Source organism: Crotalus tigris, unplaced genomic scaffold, assembly GCF_016545835.1.
Source record: "Crotalus tigris isolate CLP2741 ecotype Arizona unplaced genomic scaffold, ASM1654583v1 scf7180000020523.1239640, whole genome shotgun sequence".
Classification (NCBI taxonomy): domain Eukaryota; kingdom Metazoa; phylum Chordata; class Lepidosauria; order Squamata; family Viperidae; genus Crotalus; species Crotalus tigris.
In genome coordinates, this window is record NW_024098059.1 from 851257 (window position 1) to 870298 (window position 19042).

A 19042-nucleotide genomic window follows, 5' to 3' on the forward strand; every position below is an offset into this window, starting at 1 on the left:
GTTAAGTTTGGTAATGTTAACTAATTTCATCCCCCCCCCCCGTTAGGGGCATCAATTCAACTGCATTTGTGCTATACCTACCCTTGATGGATGTAGTACGACAGCAGCAATTCAGTACTCAGTTAACAACATAACATACAGTTTTCATCAGGTTCCAGAACAACAAAAAGAACATGTTCTTAATGTCTTACACCTCAAAACTGTATGTACAGTAGAACAACCCATTATCTGCAGGTTGCAATGCTGAGATCTAGTAAGAGAATACTCAAGTGACTTGGGATAGTCCTATAAGTCCTTGGATTAGTCCTACAGATAGGTGATTTCTTCAAGAATTCTGACATTTCCTGCTAATTTTGTGATGTGGAAGGCAACATTCTCCAAGAAAAAAAGTAACATGTTCAATTAATTCATGAATGTATGAAAACTAGTGGATTTATTATAGTACAGAAGATGCCTGAACAATGCATCTCCATTTTGAGTTGCAATGAAAAAAAAATGTTCTGTTTTTACATTAAAGGGGAGCAAGTGCCATGGAACAATAACACACTCACTTTTTTCTGAGGAGAAAAATGATTCCACATGTTTTAGGCTAATATACTGTAATTGTACTTTCTCTCCCAACTGACACTTCATGAAGGTTAATGTAATTTTGGAATTCTTTTGTATCTAAAAGATGTTAAAAGGATATCCCCTAGGCTCCCACTGGCTTTCCAATGTACAAAATTTCTTATCACTCTGGCATCTTGTTCTTTTTGTTATTATTACAATTAATAATACCGTTATATTGGATTATTGGATTACAAAATATGAAAGGAGGCTTGATAATCTCCTAGGGAAAAAAAGAATCAAAATATTTCAGTATAGCATAGAAATACTTAAAGCAGTTACCCATGCCCTCATACATAATTGGAATAGGACAGAATTTTCAAAATCAGATTCCAGTTATCATAATCTAGCCATGATGTAAAGCATGGAAAAAAACATATTTCATCATTTCACCTCATTCATATGAAGTTCAGCCTTTTTGAAAATATGAAGCACTGTGCACTGGTATAAATGAAATCTAACTTCTTACTGCAATGAGACAGTCCATGTCTGTGCAACAAACTGACAAACTTGGTAATGTTACATGCCTCAAACGAAGAATTTGGGTACATCTCATATGGATCTATCCTAAGCTTAACATGCCTGCCCTTTTAAGAAGGTACCTAGCTTAATGATTAACCAGTGTAATGATCACATTCAGAAATATCAAAGCCACTATACTTTGGCTTTGAGGAATAAGACAGTAGATGTTAGAAGGAGCCCTTCTATTCTATCACTTTTACTATAGCATAGTATCAACAGTAGAGACCTTCACTTCTCTGAGGTCTATAATCTCCCAGGATTTGAAATGGACATCTAACACTGGAACCATCATTAAAAAGACACAACAAAAGAATGTTCTTCCTGTGTCAACTTAGGAAGTTCAGACTGCCCTAGCAGCTGCTGATATAATTCTACAGAGGAATTATTGGGTCTGTCATTTTTACTTCTATAACTGCTTGGTTTGGTACAGCAAGCAAACAGGACAGGTACAGACTTCAATGGATAGTCAGAACTGAAAAAAAAAAAGTTGCAACCAGCCTACCTTCCATGGAAGATCTGTATATTGCTCAGATCAGGAGGAGGTCTGAGAAAATATCTACAGACCCCTCATATCCTGGACATAAACTGTTTCAACTCCTCCCCTCAGGATGCCACTATAAGACATTGTGTGCAACACAATAAGACACAGGGACAGTTTTTTCCCTCATGCCATTACTCTGCTGAACACCTAATTCTCACAGTACTGTCTAAAGTCATCATATATTTATCCATGTTGTATGGCTGTAGTGTTATTATTATTATCATTTTTATCATTTTACTATCCCCTCTTATTGGTATTATTCAGATGATTATTACTCTGTTGCTTTGCATAGAGCTTCTGTACCAGAGACAAATTCCTTGTGCGTCTAATCACACTTGGCTAAATAAAGTCTTCTATTCCATTCTATAACCCCAATGAATTCATTGTAATTTTTTTCAGAACAGGAGAGAACAAATTGTATTAGGAGTCTAATGACATATCAAAACACATACATTGTTTTGTAAACTTTTCTGGGAAATGAAAATTTCTGGCAAATGTATTACAATTCCTCTTTTGTTTTTAAAACATATAAACACCATTGATGTACAAAACAACAACAAAAATCTCAATCCTAAATGGATAATCTTCAATAATATTAACCAATTACCCCATTCCAAGAATGATATTGTCAGAAGCATATTGCTCCTGGCAGAATGAGATTCTTTCCAGTACTTGTAGCTTTTCATACACAATTTGAGACAGCCATAAAGGAACTTTCATGCCAAATAATTTTTCTGAACCAGAGCTTTAATAAATAACACTGCACAAAAACAGACAAAGACAGACACAGTAGGACTGATGATAACCTCATTTTAAACCATTCACCAAACAAAATTCATAATAAAAGTAAAGACCTTTTGTTCCTTCTTTTTCAGCCTCAGCACAGAAAATTGTCACCAGAAACTGATGTAGACAAAGATACAGTTAATAAAAAGCAAACATCCAAAACAACTTAAGGCCATACAAATAACTGTCTGAAAGGGTCAGTGATATTTTGGATTGTGCTCTGAGCAGCTTCTAGACAGGCACAATAAATTTTGCTGAATTGCTTTAGGAAATCTACACTTGAGAGTAAATCCTGTGCAGTTTGGAAAAATACTCCAAAAGTGAATAGTTTTGTTTACCGCCATCAATAGAAATAATATTCAGAAAAGCTGGATTCTAATAAGGTTTACTGAATTATTCATCAGTTTGTACTTTAACTTCAGAATGGTTATGTAATTAAATTGTATGAAAATTAACAGTATCTGTTTTATGACCAGCTTCTAGACATTGGCTAGAGCTAAAATGTAGACTAGGTGTACTCTAAAGGTATCCAGTCATTGGGTACTGTAAGTCCAGAAAATATAGTCATAAAAGCTCTTCAGGACAGTTAGAGTTACCAAGGGGACTATTGCCAGCTCCTGTATTTCTCTGACCAAACCCAGGAAAGCCAAAGGGCTCAACTGAGCGCACATACTCCATTGCTCCCTCCTACCATATGTGACTGCTGTAAGAACTAGTTGGAGATGTTACCAGAAATTTGGAATAATTTTTCTTACTAATTCAAAACCAATCTTAAAGCTCTATCCTCATTTGTTATTCTGGAGCCTCATTCCAGATTATGGTGCCAGTAGGTACACAATTTAAAAATTTAAAGGCATTTGTCCAAAATAGCTTTGGAAGAAAGGAAGGGAAATATTAGACCCAATTATTAATAGGTCTGTCTTCAACTTTGAGCAATACTTCTCATCACAACCTTATTTCATCTGCTGAAATGGATCTGAAATTTAATAATTACAAATCCCTAAATGACCTCTTACACTAGCTTAAAAATAAAGGATAAGAATGACTGTATCACAAATTCCCAAATCCCATTTAACAGAGCTGTTATAAGGGAATGTGATGATTGATGTTATCTAAAATAACCAAGAGATCCAGGTAAATAATCAGGGCTATGCTCGTCTGTCTTGTTTCCCATACAGATCAGATACAAAGTCAATCAAGGATGAAGTCAAATTGAGATGAGTGCAGAAAATCCTTTTCATCCAAGCACTATTGAAGTTGATCAGTTACTGTCTGTTTGACCACCTCGCCCAAAAGTCAGCATTAGTCTTTTGGAAGAAAATGTCCAAATGGAAGAGCCTAGGGAACATTTTTGAGGAAGGGATGTAGAAGTTCCCTTCTAGTATAAACATCCTATAAACAGGCATTCATATACCACTTTCTGAGGCTGCAGCATCAGAAATTAATCTTACACAATTCGTCCAGAGGACATTCTAATATGTCATTCTTTTCACATATTCTGTAATGTGACCAGAATTACAGAAGAATGCAAAGGCAAGGGGAGCAAGTCCAACTGAGAAAAGCAGGTCACAGTGACACAATGCAAGCCACTTGCAAAGTTGAATGCATAAAAGGAGCAAGATTTTTCTGGAAACCCCTGAATGGCACTCAAGTGAGATGTTTTACTATTTAATTTTCTAATCAAGCAGACTTGATTTGAGAAATTGTGAATTGAATATTACAATGAATTCCCTCCCCCCAAAAAAACATTTGTTTGAGACATTTTTGTGCAAAATCAAAAAATGCAACTTTTTTGAGCTGAACTGGTTGGGCCAAATATGAAATCTAAAAGATAACTACACTTGGATTGATTGTAGATCAGTTGACATTTTTAGCCTTCCTTACATGCAATAAACTATTTCCTTTGCAAGCCAGAAAAGCAAAAAAAGGAAAAAAAAATATCATGAACATATATAGTATATATAACATATGGTAGTTATGTATACTAACAAATACAGTAACTGAATAGCCTAATAATATATGAACAATTGTTCCCAAATATTTTCACTAAGAAAAACATTCCTGTGCACATTTCTTTCCTATATATGCTCTGAACTACAACATTGAAAAGTACAGCTATTACAATATAATACCATTTCAATTCATGTATTAGTATAAATTAGTTAAATTGTAATTAAAATATGAACAGATAAAGATGATCATTCACTACTACAATATGTCACTTAATATTATTATAGAAAATAATAATAATTCCTCTGGATTCCTTTGTCAAACTGTTCAACTAGTTTCAAGCAAATTTGTCAAAATGCAACTATTTCTTCTATACAAAAAATTCTCTATAATCCAGCAATCTTGAATATCTTCTTTTTAAAAATTATATTCTATTAGACCAGGGTTCCCCAACCCCTGGGCCATGGCCCACTACCGAGCCTTGGCCTATTCGGATCTGGGCCCTACAAGCGGTGGCCAGCATGCAGGCATGTGTGAGCAGCTCAATTTGTACAAGCGGTGGGCTGGCACGTGCACACACGTAGGCACAACTCAACTTGTACAGGTTGAGTTACACATGCATGTGTGCCAGCACACCACTCTTGCAAGTTGAGCTGGGCATGTGTGTGAGCACGCCAGTCAGCCTCTCACGCAGCCCAGTTCCCCTGTCCCTACCCATAGAGCTGCCAAGCTGAAAAACTGGGACCGCTTTATTAGACAATTTCAAAAAGTTATAATTTGGCACATACTAATTTTTCTTTAGAAAAATAACCACATCAAACTAAAAATGAAGGATATAATACTCAACAAAAGGAAAAGAAATATTACAACTTACTAAAAAAAATTGAAATTTCCTTTGTCTTTTACAATTAGAACCATGCAATTCATAAATTAGAATAATACTACAAAACAATGGCTTACCTTGGCTATCTGAACACACCAGTTCAGCAAAACCTGGGAACCAATATTATCTTTATGTTCATGCACGTAGTCTAATAAGCAACCGTGGGGCATCAGCTGAGTAACTAGCTGGATGGTGGGGCTCAAACAGACCCCTAGTAACCGAACCAGATGTGGATGGTCCATACTTGCCATTATAAGTGCTTCCTAAAAGAAAAAGTAAAAATTGAAATTACAGCTCAGTGTTCTAATACAAAGGATATTCTCTGCTTCCAGTTAAGTACAGAATTGTTAAATAAGAAATTCAGGAAAGTCCATTTTCTCCCCTGTGAGCCAGCACATTCTTTTAAGATCTTCATCTTATAACGATGCTCAGATTACTATCTGATAATAGGGTCTATTCTGCTGATGCTAACCTGATTATAGAATATTGTTCCCAGAGATACTTGGCTGCCCTTATTTTAGTACTGGTACCTTTTATTCTCTTAATCATTTCATGGATGATTAATTTTATTTCTTTCTTTGAGTTATATTGCTAATGTTTTTGTAATGTGATTTTTAATAGTTTATTCTTTTTGTATTATTTAAAGATATGTGGATTAGTTTAAATCCCAAACTACCACTGTTGCATATTGTTCCTTCCATCAATTTTCTTAGAATTTTTAAAAAGAAAATCTTCATATGTTCTTGTAGAAAACCTTGCTGAATAGACACTCTTTTAATGGAATTTCCTCAGAGAAAGCAGATTTCAGCAAAACTATTTCTTGTTTGCTTGTTGGGTGTATAAGTTGTCTCAATCCTCCAACCAACTTCAAGAAGTGTATAGCATGTTAAAACAATAAAACAAATAATAAACAACAATATAGTACTACTTTGGGGAAGAAACATCAGTAAGAAATAAAATCCCAGTATCAGTACAGGATCACCCTGGCCCAGGGCTTGCTAAAAGAGCTACATTTTTAGGACTTTCCTAAATGAGTTGGGGATGGGGTTATCTGAGAGGGCAAGGATGGCCACAAAGAAGTCATCTCTCCAGAAGAATCAAGTTTCAATATTGTTCATGTTTTTATCTGATTGCAAAAAAAAATGTATTTGTCAAGAAAGCAAAACATATAAACTCCTTGGGAAAACCCAATTTAGAAGTACAACTTAGATGTTTGGTATTTTGATTAGTTACACAATCTTCTTTTAAAGAACTCTATGGGGATTTTTCTTCCTGATTGAAGGAGCAAGAACTATGTACAATATTAATTGCATTCCCATGATATCCTAATTCAAGTTTACTGAATTTATAAAACAAATTCTCATCTATTATTGTTCCTTCACCTCCAAAGCACAGATATAGCATGATATTCTTCATTTGCAACATGGAAATGTCACAAACTGGCACTAGGATCTATATTGGATTCATTGATTAACAGGTTGGGTAAATTAACAGTTTGGAGATTTGAAGGATTCATACAATTCTGTGGATCAAAACAAAATTAATCTGACTGCATAAAAAGCTTAGAGAAGATTTTAAAAGAACACCTACAAGAAATGGGCACACAATAAAGACCCCACAGATGAAGTCACAAAAATAAATATTTGTAATGAGTTGAGATCAGTAAAGAAGAATAAAAAAGGCATCTTTAGGTATGTTCAAAATAAAAGAGGAAAACAGATATACCAGCTGCTAATGAAGATGGCAAAATGGTAAATAAAAATCAGAGCTATCCAACTCTTACTTTAGTTCAGTCTTTTCTAATAAAACTCATGGTTAAGAGAAAAGTCTGAAGAGAAAATAGAAGAGCAGGACTTCCTACTTTGAGACTTTTAAACTACCTTTTTACAGTTGTCCTACAATCATAATTGGGCCTGGAATTACAGTTGTAAGTCATGTCAGTCATTAAGCAGGACGTCATGTGCTGTGCAAGATTTTGTGGCATTTGTTCGGTGAACCATGGTGGTCATTAAGCAAATTCATTGTCCACAATGGGTCTTTTTTTTTTTTGCCAGAAACCGGAAGTAAATACTGGTTTCTGGCAAAAATGTTATAAATTGCAGTCATGTGACCATGGGGTGCTACAAATGACCATACATGGTTGCCAAGTATCCAAAATGAGATCATGTGACTGCAGGGATGATGGTGCAAAACTTTAAATCTGAATTGCAAGTAGTCCTGGGGATGTCTGTGGTGACTCTGAACGGTCGGTAAGTGACCTGTCATAATTTGAGGACTATCTGTATTTAATATATCTTGATTTCAGCAAAGCATATAACAAGGTATTCCAAGATATACTGCCTAGCTAGTGTGTGCTAGATGGCATCGTGATTAAATAAATACAGAGCTGGGTTGAAAATTGTACTGAAAGAGATCTTAAAAAATAGAGATCAAGTGAATGCAACAAGGATCAGTCCTGGGCCACCCTATTCATTGATGTTTGGGATAAAGTGTTGGAAGGAAAGCTCATCAAAGTGTATGTGATACAACGTTCAGTTAGGAAACAAAAATCAATGCATAGGTATAGAATGGGGAATGCCTGGCTTGAAAAAGAAGAAAAAATACTGGAATAGAAGTTGATTATCAATCCAGTATAAGTCCTGCTATTGCTACACAAAATTCTAGGCTGCCAAAGTATAAATTTCAATTTACAGGAAGTAATCATTCCTTTTCATTTTACCTGTTGAACCCTATTTCCAGAACCTTACCCTACTGTGGGCTTTATAATTTTAAAAAAGAATTCAGCAAAGTTCCACAAAGAATCAGCAAAGATGGTTGGGGATTAGAAACTAAACATATGAAGAAAGATTGATGAAAATATTTAAACACCTCATATCATGTCAGATAAAAAGATGAGACTTGTTCCTCATTTCAGTGCATAGGACATGATTTGGATTTAAGATTTAAGATACAAGAAAACAGATTCCAATTGAATATTAGAAAAAAAATTCATAAGAGTTAGAACAGTGTGACAATGAAACCAATTATCCAGAGAGGATAGCAATAACTACTAAGTCAAGTTAGTCAATGAAAATAAAGACATGAAAGAAGAACAAAGAAAAATAATTATAATTAAATAAAATCAACTTGATTAACCAAATAGAATGAGTGATTAAAATAGGATCAGAACTAATTCACATAGATCTATAAATGACTGTATCTAATATTTGTACTATAAAGGGGTAGAAAGTGAGGATTCCTCTATAAGAGAGGAACTGGGATGTGACTTTATTTCACACGAACACCTCAAATCTTGATTCACTAAGCATAAACATATTTCATAATAACCACTCCTGCAAAATTATAATCATCTTCACCACCTTCATAAATACAAGATGGAAGGGTGGAAGGGAACAGAAAAAAAATTACGGGGTGAGGTGGCAGAGGCAGTTGAATTAGAATTACACAAAATTGCTCATCCAAGTACAAAGAGGATTTGAAACAAAATTGCTGGATATTTGCATAATAGTTGCTTTATATAAAAAAGTAAATGAACAAGACACTAATTATAAGGAGGGAGATATAACAGATGTCTTAACCTTTTATTTTTTGGAAATCTTTTTGAGATTGTGTAAAGCTTTTTTCATGGTTTTGGAGGGTAGATTAAGATCCAAGCGTAACTAATGGCAAAGAATAAGTGGGGTGATGAGAAGTAGAAGCAGAAAGAACAGATCCATTAAAACCATTTGTTTTTTGTTAAAATTAATATTCCATTCTTTTGTCAATCCTTTATGAGGTCTAGAAGAAATATTAGCATCTCTTTATGAGCATCTCTTTCCATCCCACTGCACCTTAATAATTGAATGAGTATTTCTGTTTTAAATTGCCAGTCCCCTACCTGTAGACCAATCAGAACATAGAGAGGCAGAAGAGTCCTGCAGCCTTCCATCTGCAAGCAATGAACCCTACCATTCTCTAACTTTTAGCCAAAGATGGAATAACAGCTGCTCCTGGAGGGCTAATTTTGGGATTGCTTTGTCTGGGATTGTCTTACAATGAATCTGTGTATGTGCATACGCATTTGTGTGTATCCTTTTAACTATTGTTAACGTTGATGTGTTTTTTTAAATAACTGTCAACACCATGCTGATTTAATATGCTACCACACAACCACAATTTAGAGTTCAGTTCTGCTCATCCTCATGCAAATCGCTTTGACAATAGACATACAACTGGAAAGAATATCAAGGAGCATCAGGAATAGTCCAAAAATCAACAGCAGCAGATGTTATCCCAAAATCTAAAAGAACTATTTTTTCATGTTCCTATGAAAATGAAGGTAAGAGAATATATTAAATTTTCAATAGCAGTTTGCTTTTATTGGAGAAGAAAATATCAGCTAAACTTGCATGCAAAAGAATATGAGAACTGCTATCTCTATTTCTCAACAAAACATATAAAGAAGATCTTGCATTGCTACATATGATCTTGAACTCTCATTTAGCAACACACCTGCCAATACCTTTGCCAATCTTGAAGAAAGTTGAAGAATGGTATAGGCCAAATAGATCTGCTGGGAATCCTAGCCAGACAATGAGAAGCATGAAGCAAACAAAGGAATAGAAGCCCAAAGGGAGAAACGAATGGAGATGGCAAACACAAGGAAGCAAATGAAGCAATAAAATAGACAAAACAGAGCCTAAAGAAAAGGCAGGCTGGTGGGAATGAGAAAATGTAGTTAGCATTTGTCCCCTTACAAAATATTTTGCTTATGGAGAATATTTTTATAAATGCTACTACACTGTGGTACGTTCAATGTGATGATGGCAATTCTTTTAATGAAACTTCCATTCAGACCTCCAAAAGATTATTGTTCAATTCCTCTGTTTCTATTAGAATATTAATAAATTCCCAGATACATCCACATAATTAACTTGGCAGCAAGCAGTTGTGGTGTCAACTCTGCTAACATCGGATGTTCTGCATTGACAACAGATGGAAATGTAGCCATCTTTTTCCCTTTCACTTTTAGAGTTAGATGATGCTGGGAGGGGGGATAACATAACAACACTAAACTTAGCATGAGAATCAAGGTTATTGAGCCCAGAGCTGATAAAGAATTGGTGGTCTGGAGAGCTGAAGAGGAAGCCCATGCTTCAGGCTAATTGGGGAATGTGATTTATAAATATTCATTGGAGGAGGGAATTGTGCTTTGATACTATGTGCCTAGGGGAGGGGAATTCAGTTTTTGGCTTTGATTATGTAGTCCCGATATTATGCTACTTGAATAAAAGATCCTTTAAGGTAAACAATGCCTCAAAGTTCTTTTGAAGAGTTTCACCTGTCGGAACCATGACATTAAGCCACAAACTCCAATTTTTCCTTAACTATCTTGGGGTCCCAAGCCCCAGTCGCTGTCCCTAGAATTGAGGGATAAGCTGACAAAGATTCGGGGAAGATATCAACATGGAGAAAGAAAGAGTGCCTGAAACCAGCACCCCAGAGGGGGGAGCGACAGCCAGCAAGCCAGTGGAGAAGGAACTTTTTCAGACCTCCCAGCTGGGGTCAAATCCAAGCCTGCAGTTCTCCAGAGAACTGCTGATCTGGTCATCGGAATGGATCCTACTCAGTAGAGATTCCAGATATCTCAAGACAGCCTTGCCACCACCAAGTGATTCAAAGGTGGACGAGGTTGAGCTGCAAAGAGGGGGTTCCCACACGTGGCGTTCCCCAGACAGTGGAGAACCATGAAATCGTCTACTGCTGAGGACTTGGGTAAGTGGAAGTACCTGTCCACAGCCCGTACTCAGTTAGTGGAGAAGTTGGTGGAAAGATTTGAGGAGCTAGAGATGAAGAGTGGAGAACAACCTTCCTGCTCCCTATACATGAGTGATCATGATGATCGGTGAGGCAGCCATCAACTCCTACCAAGGGGAACCCCCAGTCCCCCCTGTGCAGATCAGGCAGCCTACCCATCCTCGAAGTCACGGACCCTGGCTTCCAGCCCCATGGGGAGAGACAGCTCCAGTTGTTGCCCCTCCAAAAGCCCAGATCGCTGCCAATGGGATAAGAGCCTAGCCAGGATAGCCAAACCCCAGATCAACATGCTTACTGGCCATCCAGCCCGGGGCCCATACAACAATGGGGAATGCTGCAGCCTTCCCAGGTGGGAAGCCAGCAGTCACTGGTGGTGCAGCAGCTGAACTGTGGATGGCCACAGCCCCCGAATGTGCAGCATCAGATGGCAGCCTTGCAACAACTGGAGATGATGCAGCCACCAGGGGGGGGGGGGTCAGTAACTGCTGGGAGCACTACAGCAGCAGTGGGTCTGGCCGCCACCTCCGAACATACAGCAAACACTGAGGGGCCCACAGCCAATGGGGATCCAGCAACAACAGCCTCTGGGGCCACAGGAGGGCCTGCAGCAATTGGGGGCAGCACAACCACCCACAGGCCAGCCCCACTATGCAGCAACTGCTGGGAGGCCCGCAGCACTGAGGGTGCCATTAGCAGCTGCTGAGACCGGTGGGGGTCATACAGCAATTGGGGATGCCACAGCCTCCAGCAATGGAACAACAGCCATGGGGGTGGCAACAGCCCCCGGGTGTGCTACAACCTCTGGGAGGCTTGCAGCAACTGAGGATGCAGCAGCCACCATGGGGGGGCAGCAACAGTTGGGGATGCAATATCCACAGTGGAGAGGCCAGCAACCACTGATGGTGCTACTTCTTAGTGCCACCTTCAATGGGGACCCAGAGAAATTGATCTTTTTCATCAATCAGGTGCACTCTCATTTGAACCACTGTGCCTATTTCTAACTGAACCCAGCTGCTATGGTCAACATGATTGCATCCAGCTTGGAAGGAGAAGCTGAATGAGTGGCTGAACAATCTGTATAATGAGCAAGCACCCGAGTTAGAGGACCCCCACCTCTTCCTCCTAGGACTGAGAGCAAGGTTCAAGGACCCATCCGTTGCCCTCAAAGTGGAGGAGCAAGTCCACAAAATCAAACAAGCCAGCAGGCCTGCCCTGGAATATGTACGACAGTTTTGCAAGATAGCCGGCAGAATAGAGAGGTGGCCTGAGCAATCCCTAGTCCATCATTTCAAGGAGGGACTAGACAACCACCTCTCCCAGGCTTGTATCTATCAAGCAGTCCCTAATCAGCAGCAAGAGTGGTACAAGGCAGCAGTAAGACTAAATGTTCAGCTCACCCGCTATCAGAAGCCACCCCCAAAGGAAGCCGAGTCGAGGCCAAATCAACCGAAACCACAGCCACCACCTCCCCGAAAGCCTCCAACCATTGTGGTTACTGAGAATCCCAGACCACTAGCTGAGCCACTGATCAACTGTTTCAGATGTGGACAGCAGGGACACTGAGCAGCAAATTGCCCAGTCCCTTACCCCCAGCAGCAGAATAGACCGAGACCACCAGCGAGGAAGAAACCAGCCCAACAGCCAACAAAAGAGAAATCCAACTGGATTACACAGGAACCCATTGCCCAAGTCATGTCCCCCACACAGGAGAGTGCTGAGACCCAAGAAGGACCTGCCGCTGCTCTACCCTCCTACGTCAGTGATGATGAAGGAGAGAAGGACCCGGTGGTGAGTCGACACGTCCCACCTTTTTCACTACCTGCCAAACTCATAACCCCTAATACGGGGACATAGGTAGATTTAAAAGTCCTAGTTGACTCCGGATGCTCCCGGTACATTATCAGCTTGTCACTGGCCCTGAAAGTGGGTATACGAGCAAAGCTGCTCTCAAAACCCTGAGGTTTGTGATTCAAGCCGATGCCAGCGACATGGCCATTGGAGCTGTGCTACTGCAAAAGAACCAGAGTGGGACCCCACAACCCTGCACCTATACTTCAAAAAAATTCACTGAGTGTGAGAGGAGGTGGGCTGTGTGGGAAAAGGAATCCATTGGGCTCTATTAAACTGGTGACACTATCTAGAAGGGAGCAAGGTGCCTTTCGAGGTATGGACTGATCACAAAAAACTAGAAGCACTAAAAACTCCCCACAAATTGCCCCTGAAACAAGCACGATGGGCGCTGTACTTTAAACATTTTAATTTCACCCTAAAGTACATACCAGGAGGAAAAAAATTCTTAGCTGATGCTCTATCCAGATGCCCCAGTACAAAAACCAGCTTGAAGAGGTTAATGAGGCAATTATCTCCAATCCACAAGCTGCTTCTCAACTTATGCTGCGTAGAGTCCCACCTTCAAGAGCACCTAACCCTAATGATCCTGGGGTAAAGAAAATAAAACAAGAGCTCTTTATCGACCAATGGTTCAAGGACAATCAAACCTCCCTAATATGCAGGGATGGTTTGGCTTACAAGGGGAGAAAGCTATATTTGCCAGAGACCCTCCGCCTTAATGTGCAATGACATGGCCATGATGTAAAACAGGCTGGACAGTTTGGATATTTTTAAAAACACTACACCTCATCCGCCAGCAATTCTGGTGGCTGGGATTAAAACGGGATGTGGAAAGCTATGTTCAGAGTTGTGCTATATATGCCACCATGAAAAGAATTCCAGGGAAACCCCCTGGGTTATTGCAACTGGTGGCGGACCCTTGCCAAACATGGGAAGAAATTGCTATGGATTTTATAGTTGATCTACCTGAAAGTAGGGGAAATACGTCATCTGGACTGTGATAGATCTGTTCTCAAAGCAGGCTCTCTTCATTGCCTGCAAAGGGCTCTCATCCATCCAATGACTAACCAAGATGTTCCTGAAACACATCTACAGACTGCATGGTGCACCTAAATGAATAATCTCTGATGGGGGTGCAGTTCACAGCTAAGTTTTGGAGGAGTTTTCTTAAACTAATTGGCTCATCTCAAGGACTATCATCGGCCTTTCACCCATCTATCAATGGGGCAGCTGAATCTGCGAATTCAATGGTGGAGCAGTATCTCTGATGCTATGTGGATTATCAACAAATGAACTGGACTGACCTCCCTTTCACAGAGGCGGCTTACAATAACTCTGTTCACAGCAGCACCAGCTTCATGCCTTTTAAAGTGGCCACAGGAAAAGAGTTCAGCCCAGTACCTGAATATCCCCAAGCACCCTCCGCTTCCCAGACTCTTGGTCAATGGGTGGGAGGGTGGGAGGAAATCTGGAAAACCATGAAAACTGCTTTGAAAAAGGCTTCCGAGACATACAAAAACCAGACAGATAAAAAAGGGCTCCTCAAAGAACATTCCAAGTTGGGGAAAAGGTTTATTTATTTATTTATTTATTTATTTATTTAATTTATGAGACTTATATACCGCTTTAAGTGCAAGCACTCTCTAAGCGGTGTACACCAGTAAGCAATGTATATATATATTTACATTGCCCCCAACAATCTGGGTCCTCATTTTACCTACCCCGGAAGGATGGAAGGCTGAGTCAACCTTGAGCCGGTGAGATTTGAACCGCTGACCTGCTGAACACAGTCAGCTAAAGTGGCCTGCAGTACTGCACTCTAACTGCTGCGCCACCTCGGCTCAGGTTTATCTGTCAACTAAATATTTACAGCTTAAGTTACCAAGTAAAAAGTTAGGACTGAAGTACTTAGGACCCTTCCCTGTTGTAAAGATCATTAACCCGGTCACAATGGAATTAAAACTTCCTAGGCTCTTAGGAAAAGTTCACCCTGTTTTCCATTGTAGCCTGTTGAAACCTTTACAGGATTCCACCTTAAGACCTCCCCCTAAGAAGGCATGCGGACCCCCTGTAGTGGCAGGACAGACTCACTATGAAGTAAAACGTATTCTTGATTCAAGAATTTTTAAAGGGAAATTGCAGTACTTAGTGAAATGGAAGGGATATCCGTTGTCTGAGGTCACCTGAGTGAAATCTAGTGATGTAAAAGCTGATATTAACAGGTTCTATAAGAAACACCCTAACAAACCAACCCCTAACCTGTGCTTTTGTTTACATTACAGGATTTGTCCTTTTTGTAAGGGGGGGCAGATGTCAATGCTACTAACATCAGATGTTCTTGCTTTGACAACAGATGGAAATGTAGCCATTTTTTCTCTATCGCTTTTAGAGTTTGTTGATGCTGGGAGGGGTAATGTGGATGAGAGTCCATCTAGTCATGACAATAACAACTCAGTAATGGGAACCCAAGGTTATTAGGTCCAGAGTTGATAGAGATTTGGTGGGCTGGAGAGCTGGGGAGAAAGCCCGTGCTTCAAGTTAATTGGGGAATGTGATTTATGACTGTTAATTGAAGGAGGGAATTGTGCTTTGATACTTTGTGCCAGGGGAGGAGAATTCAGTTTTTGGCTTCAACTATGTAGTGCTGATACTTTGTTTCTCGAATAAAAGATTGTTTAAGGAAAACAATGCCTCAAAGTTCTTTTGAAGAGATTCATTTGTCAGAACCATGACAATGTGTATATCTGAACTAGTTTTATAGCTTAAACTAGCAATAATAATAATAATAATAATAATAATAATAATAATAATAATATGTATGTATGTACCAAATTTGAACTATAGGTTGTGCAACAGGACAAAGATATTCTAATGGGCAGATTTTTTAAAAAAATATTTTATGGTACCTGTAATTGCTTCAGTGAAGAAACAAGTTTATAGTGCATATCTGAGGTGCCTTTGGGAAGAAGCAGTTACAAATTGATGTGTCTCCAACATATTTTTGCTTGCATATTAAGTCTGAGAAACCCTGAAGAACGTATCCCTCTAGACCTGATTGTTATAGCTGATGTAGCCTGATGCAAACTAAACTTTGAAATGTATTTTGTTATATGTAGGTTATTGTTGGATTCAAAAGTGCCCTTTACTGAAAACTCTAACACAAACTCTCAAACATATTGTCAAGCTAGAACTGACAGAATCAGTTGCCTTGGTTTTTGAAGGTTGGCTCAGGGTCAGACAAGAACTGATTGGGGAAAAGCCTTTTCTAATGATAGATGCTCCTTCCTCCATATGCTGCATCTGCCCTAGTGTTTGCCCTCTGGATTATACCCCACACCACTCACACATACACACTTGAGATCTGACTTGCACTACCCCTGCTGGCCTTTCCCAAGGCATGAAACACCTGGCTTTGCATCTAGTAGGGGACTCTGACAATTGGGCTGTCTCACTTCAGAATTAATTTGAATGTGTGCTGTTATGGCTATTCTTGATGCTTATGTTATACTTTTTAAAAAAATGATTGTCTTTATTCTTGTTTTCTTTTTTCATCATTAGCCATGCAGAGTCAAGCAGGGAGGGGGGATATACATTTACCCAGTTAATAAATAGACGGAATTCTAGAATTGGAAGGAGACTCCTGCTCAGTGATGAATGCCTAGCTCTGCTTGAACTTCGTGAGCACTCACCACTTTCTGTGTAATTGGCTCCGTTGTTTCTCTTACTGGATTTTGCCTTCCTCAAACATAAATTCATTATTCTGCATCCTATTGTTTTATAGAATATACAAAACCTCAAACAGGGAACCTACACAACCAACTTCTCCACTTTATTTTCAGTGCTCCATGATTCAGGAAAGGACTTGTCTTAGTTCAAGGAAGGGGAGAAAGGTTTTGGGGACAGTGAAATGTAGCGATAGAAGGGGAAGAAGGGAAGAGTTCCTATCACTCCTTTTGAGGTCAAGATCAGTCCCAGTCCTTTCCCAGAGCTGATGCGAGTTTTCAAACTTTTGCCTCCTAGCCACTTTGTTGGACCTGAAAAAGGACCTCTAGTCCGACTCTCACAGATACATTCAAGCATCTCAGATAAGCAATTCTGTTTCAGCTCAAAATACTTATTCTTTCAGAGATGAAAGAAACATGAACATGAATCTCATCTCGAATAACTCCTGAACATTTTGCAAGTTACACTTGTCTGAATAATTCTTAGTCTTATAATAGCTCAGTATAAAAACGCAAAGGATGCTCTCATTTAAGTTTAAAGGAAATTATTTGTGAGAACTCGTGTTTTAAGCACAAGGCAGCTGTTCTGTTTTCTCCATGGGAAACACAGTCAATATTCCCCCATCACATAGTATGCCTTTGCAACCTGATTAATGAACCAGTTGCAAAGTGGTATTGACTGCTAATATCACTCTTATCACAAGCAAATTGGTATTATATCTCCCAGTAATCCTAACATTTTCCTTGAGAAGATAAAACAAATGGGTAAGATAACACTGAGGCCTGGATTATCTTTTTGTTACTTTTTTTCCCTGGGAAAAAAATGCTTTCTTTCTCCATAGCATTTTGAAACAAAGCAAAATCCTTCTGTTTTTGTAGAGACAAAATCCCAGTAAAGGGGCCACTATTATTTTTTTAACTACCAATTTTATAATGGCCTGGTATCACTTGTTTTATTTTGAGTTTTAGTGTTATATTTTATTATAAGAAGGTAACAAAGCTTGATTTATGATAAAAATGGCTATCCAAAAAAAAGTGCTATGACTTTTTTCAAACAATATTGTAGAGAATTCTTAAGGCAGATTTCAGAATAGGTGATCAGCAGCAAGTTGATTTAAGATACAGCCCTGATCTATGTTCCTTTTGCTGGAAACAATATCTGATCTCTGGTTCTTGCGTGACATTCTTGAGAATCCACTCCATATAAGAAATTTTAAACTTCTGAATTTTGAACTAGATGACAACATTGACCTTGCTCTCAGAACTGTGGATTGAATGTGGACTATTTTTTTTGTATACTTCTATTTTTTTTTTAAACTTCTTCAGGTAAGCTTCTGTTTTGTTGGATTTTGCTTGCTGTTATCTCTTCAGGGTTGAGGTAAAAAATGGTAATCTCCATAGCAACTATATTTCAGAGTATATCATTGAAATCTGAAGCAAGACATTATAGGCCACAAATTTCCCAAAATTATTTCCTCTATTCCAGAAAGTTGATAACATATGTAACAAGCTTATTTGATCTGTCTTTCTGAATCTGTAGCAAGATCTAGTTCTATAGGACTGGAAACAATCACCACAAATTTGATGCACTTGGATTTTAAATAAGACACAAAGGTTCCTTAGTTAATCCATCTTTCAATTGTTGAATTGCAGATTCAACTGTGCAAGCCAGTGCCAAGTGGCTCATTTTCAAGTCACCAGGTGCAGCAGTTCTGAAATTTCTGCATAATTAAGAATAAATATATTGAGACAGCTAAAGGTGGCTAAAAGGGGATAAAGAAAATCCAGTTTTTCAGAAATTGGAGCTTTCAGACTTAATTCCATTGGTTAATAAAACAGATAATAATATCTTCAAGATCAAAGTAGTATTAGTCTAGAACTCCTTAATGGTTGCTATGTATATAACTATCTTCCATATACCTCACATTGCCAGGAGATCCTGCAGGAGAAAGTCCATCCCCTTTTGATAAGCCCCAGGGATAGTTAATAATCTAAATGAAAATTTATAGAAAGTGTAAGAAATACAGCATTTGTAAAGGTTGTCAGATTGTGAGGTATTGAACCCAATTTTACTTGCCAAAAATCCTTGGTCGCAACAAATCAGCAAAACTCCATGCACCTTACAAAGCATCAAAATGTTGTTGATAAAGGATGATAGTCTTGCACTATATCTTGTTATCACCTCTGATCAATACAAAAACAGATTTCATTAGTATCTTTCTTTGGTATTCTATAAGTTGGATGACTTAATGTAAAATATTATAATCCCACATTTTCTCTAGTTCAACATTCACACCTTTTAGCATGGTGTGTGTGTGTGGAACCATGCATCAGGTATAATGACCTCATCCACCAAAACTCTAAGAATATTCAGCAATTTTCCAA

The 19042-nt window shown here is 38.7% G+C and overlaps 1 protein-coding gene across 1 annotated transcript in view; it reads right to left on the reverse strand.

Annotated features, from left to right (window-relative positions):
- Positions 1-19042, reverse strand: part of ERBB4 (erb-b2 receptor tyrosine kinase 4) — a gene marked incomplete at its 5' end in the record, with an annotated part of 501305 nt that overhangs the window by 137068 nt on the left and 345195 nt on the right. The window contains one exon of the mRNA XM_039367010.1: positions 5366-5551. Within this exon, the coding sequence (XP_039222944.1) occupies positions 5366-5551 (186 nt within the window). The remainder of the gene's footprint in view (positions 1-5365; positions 5552-19042) is intronic.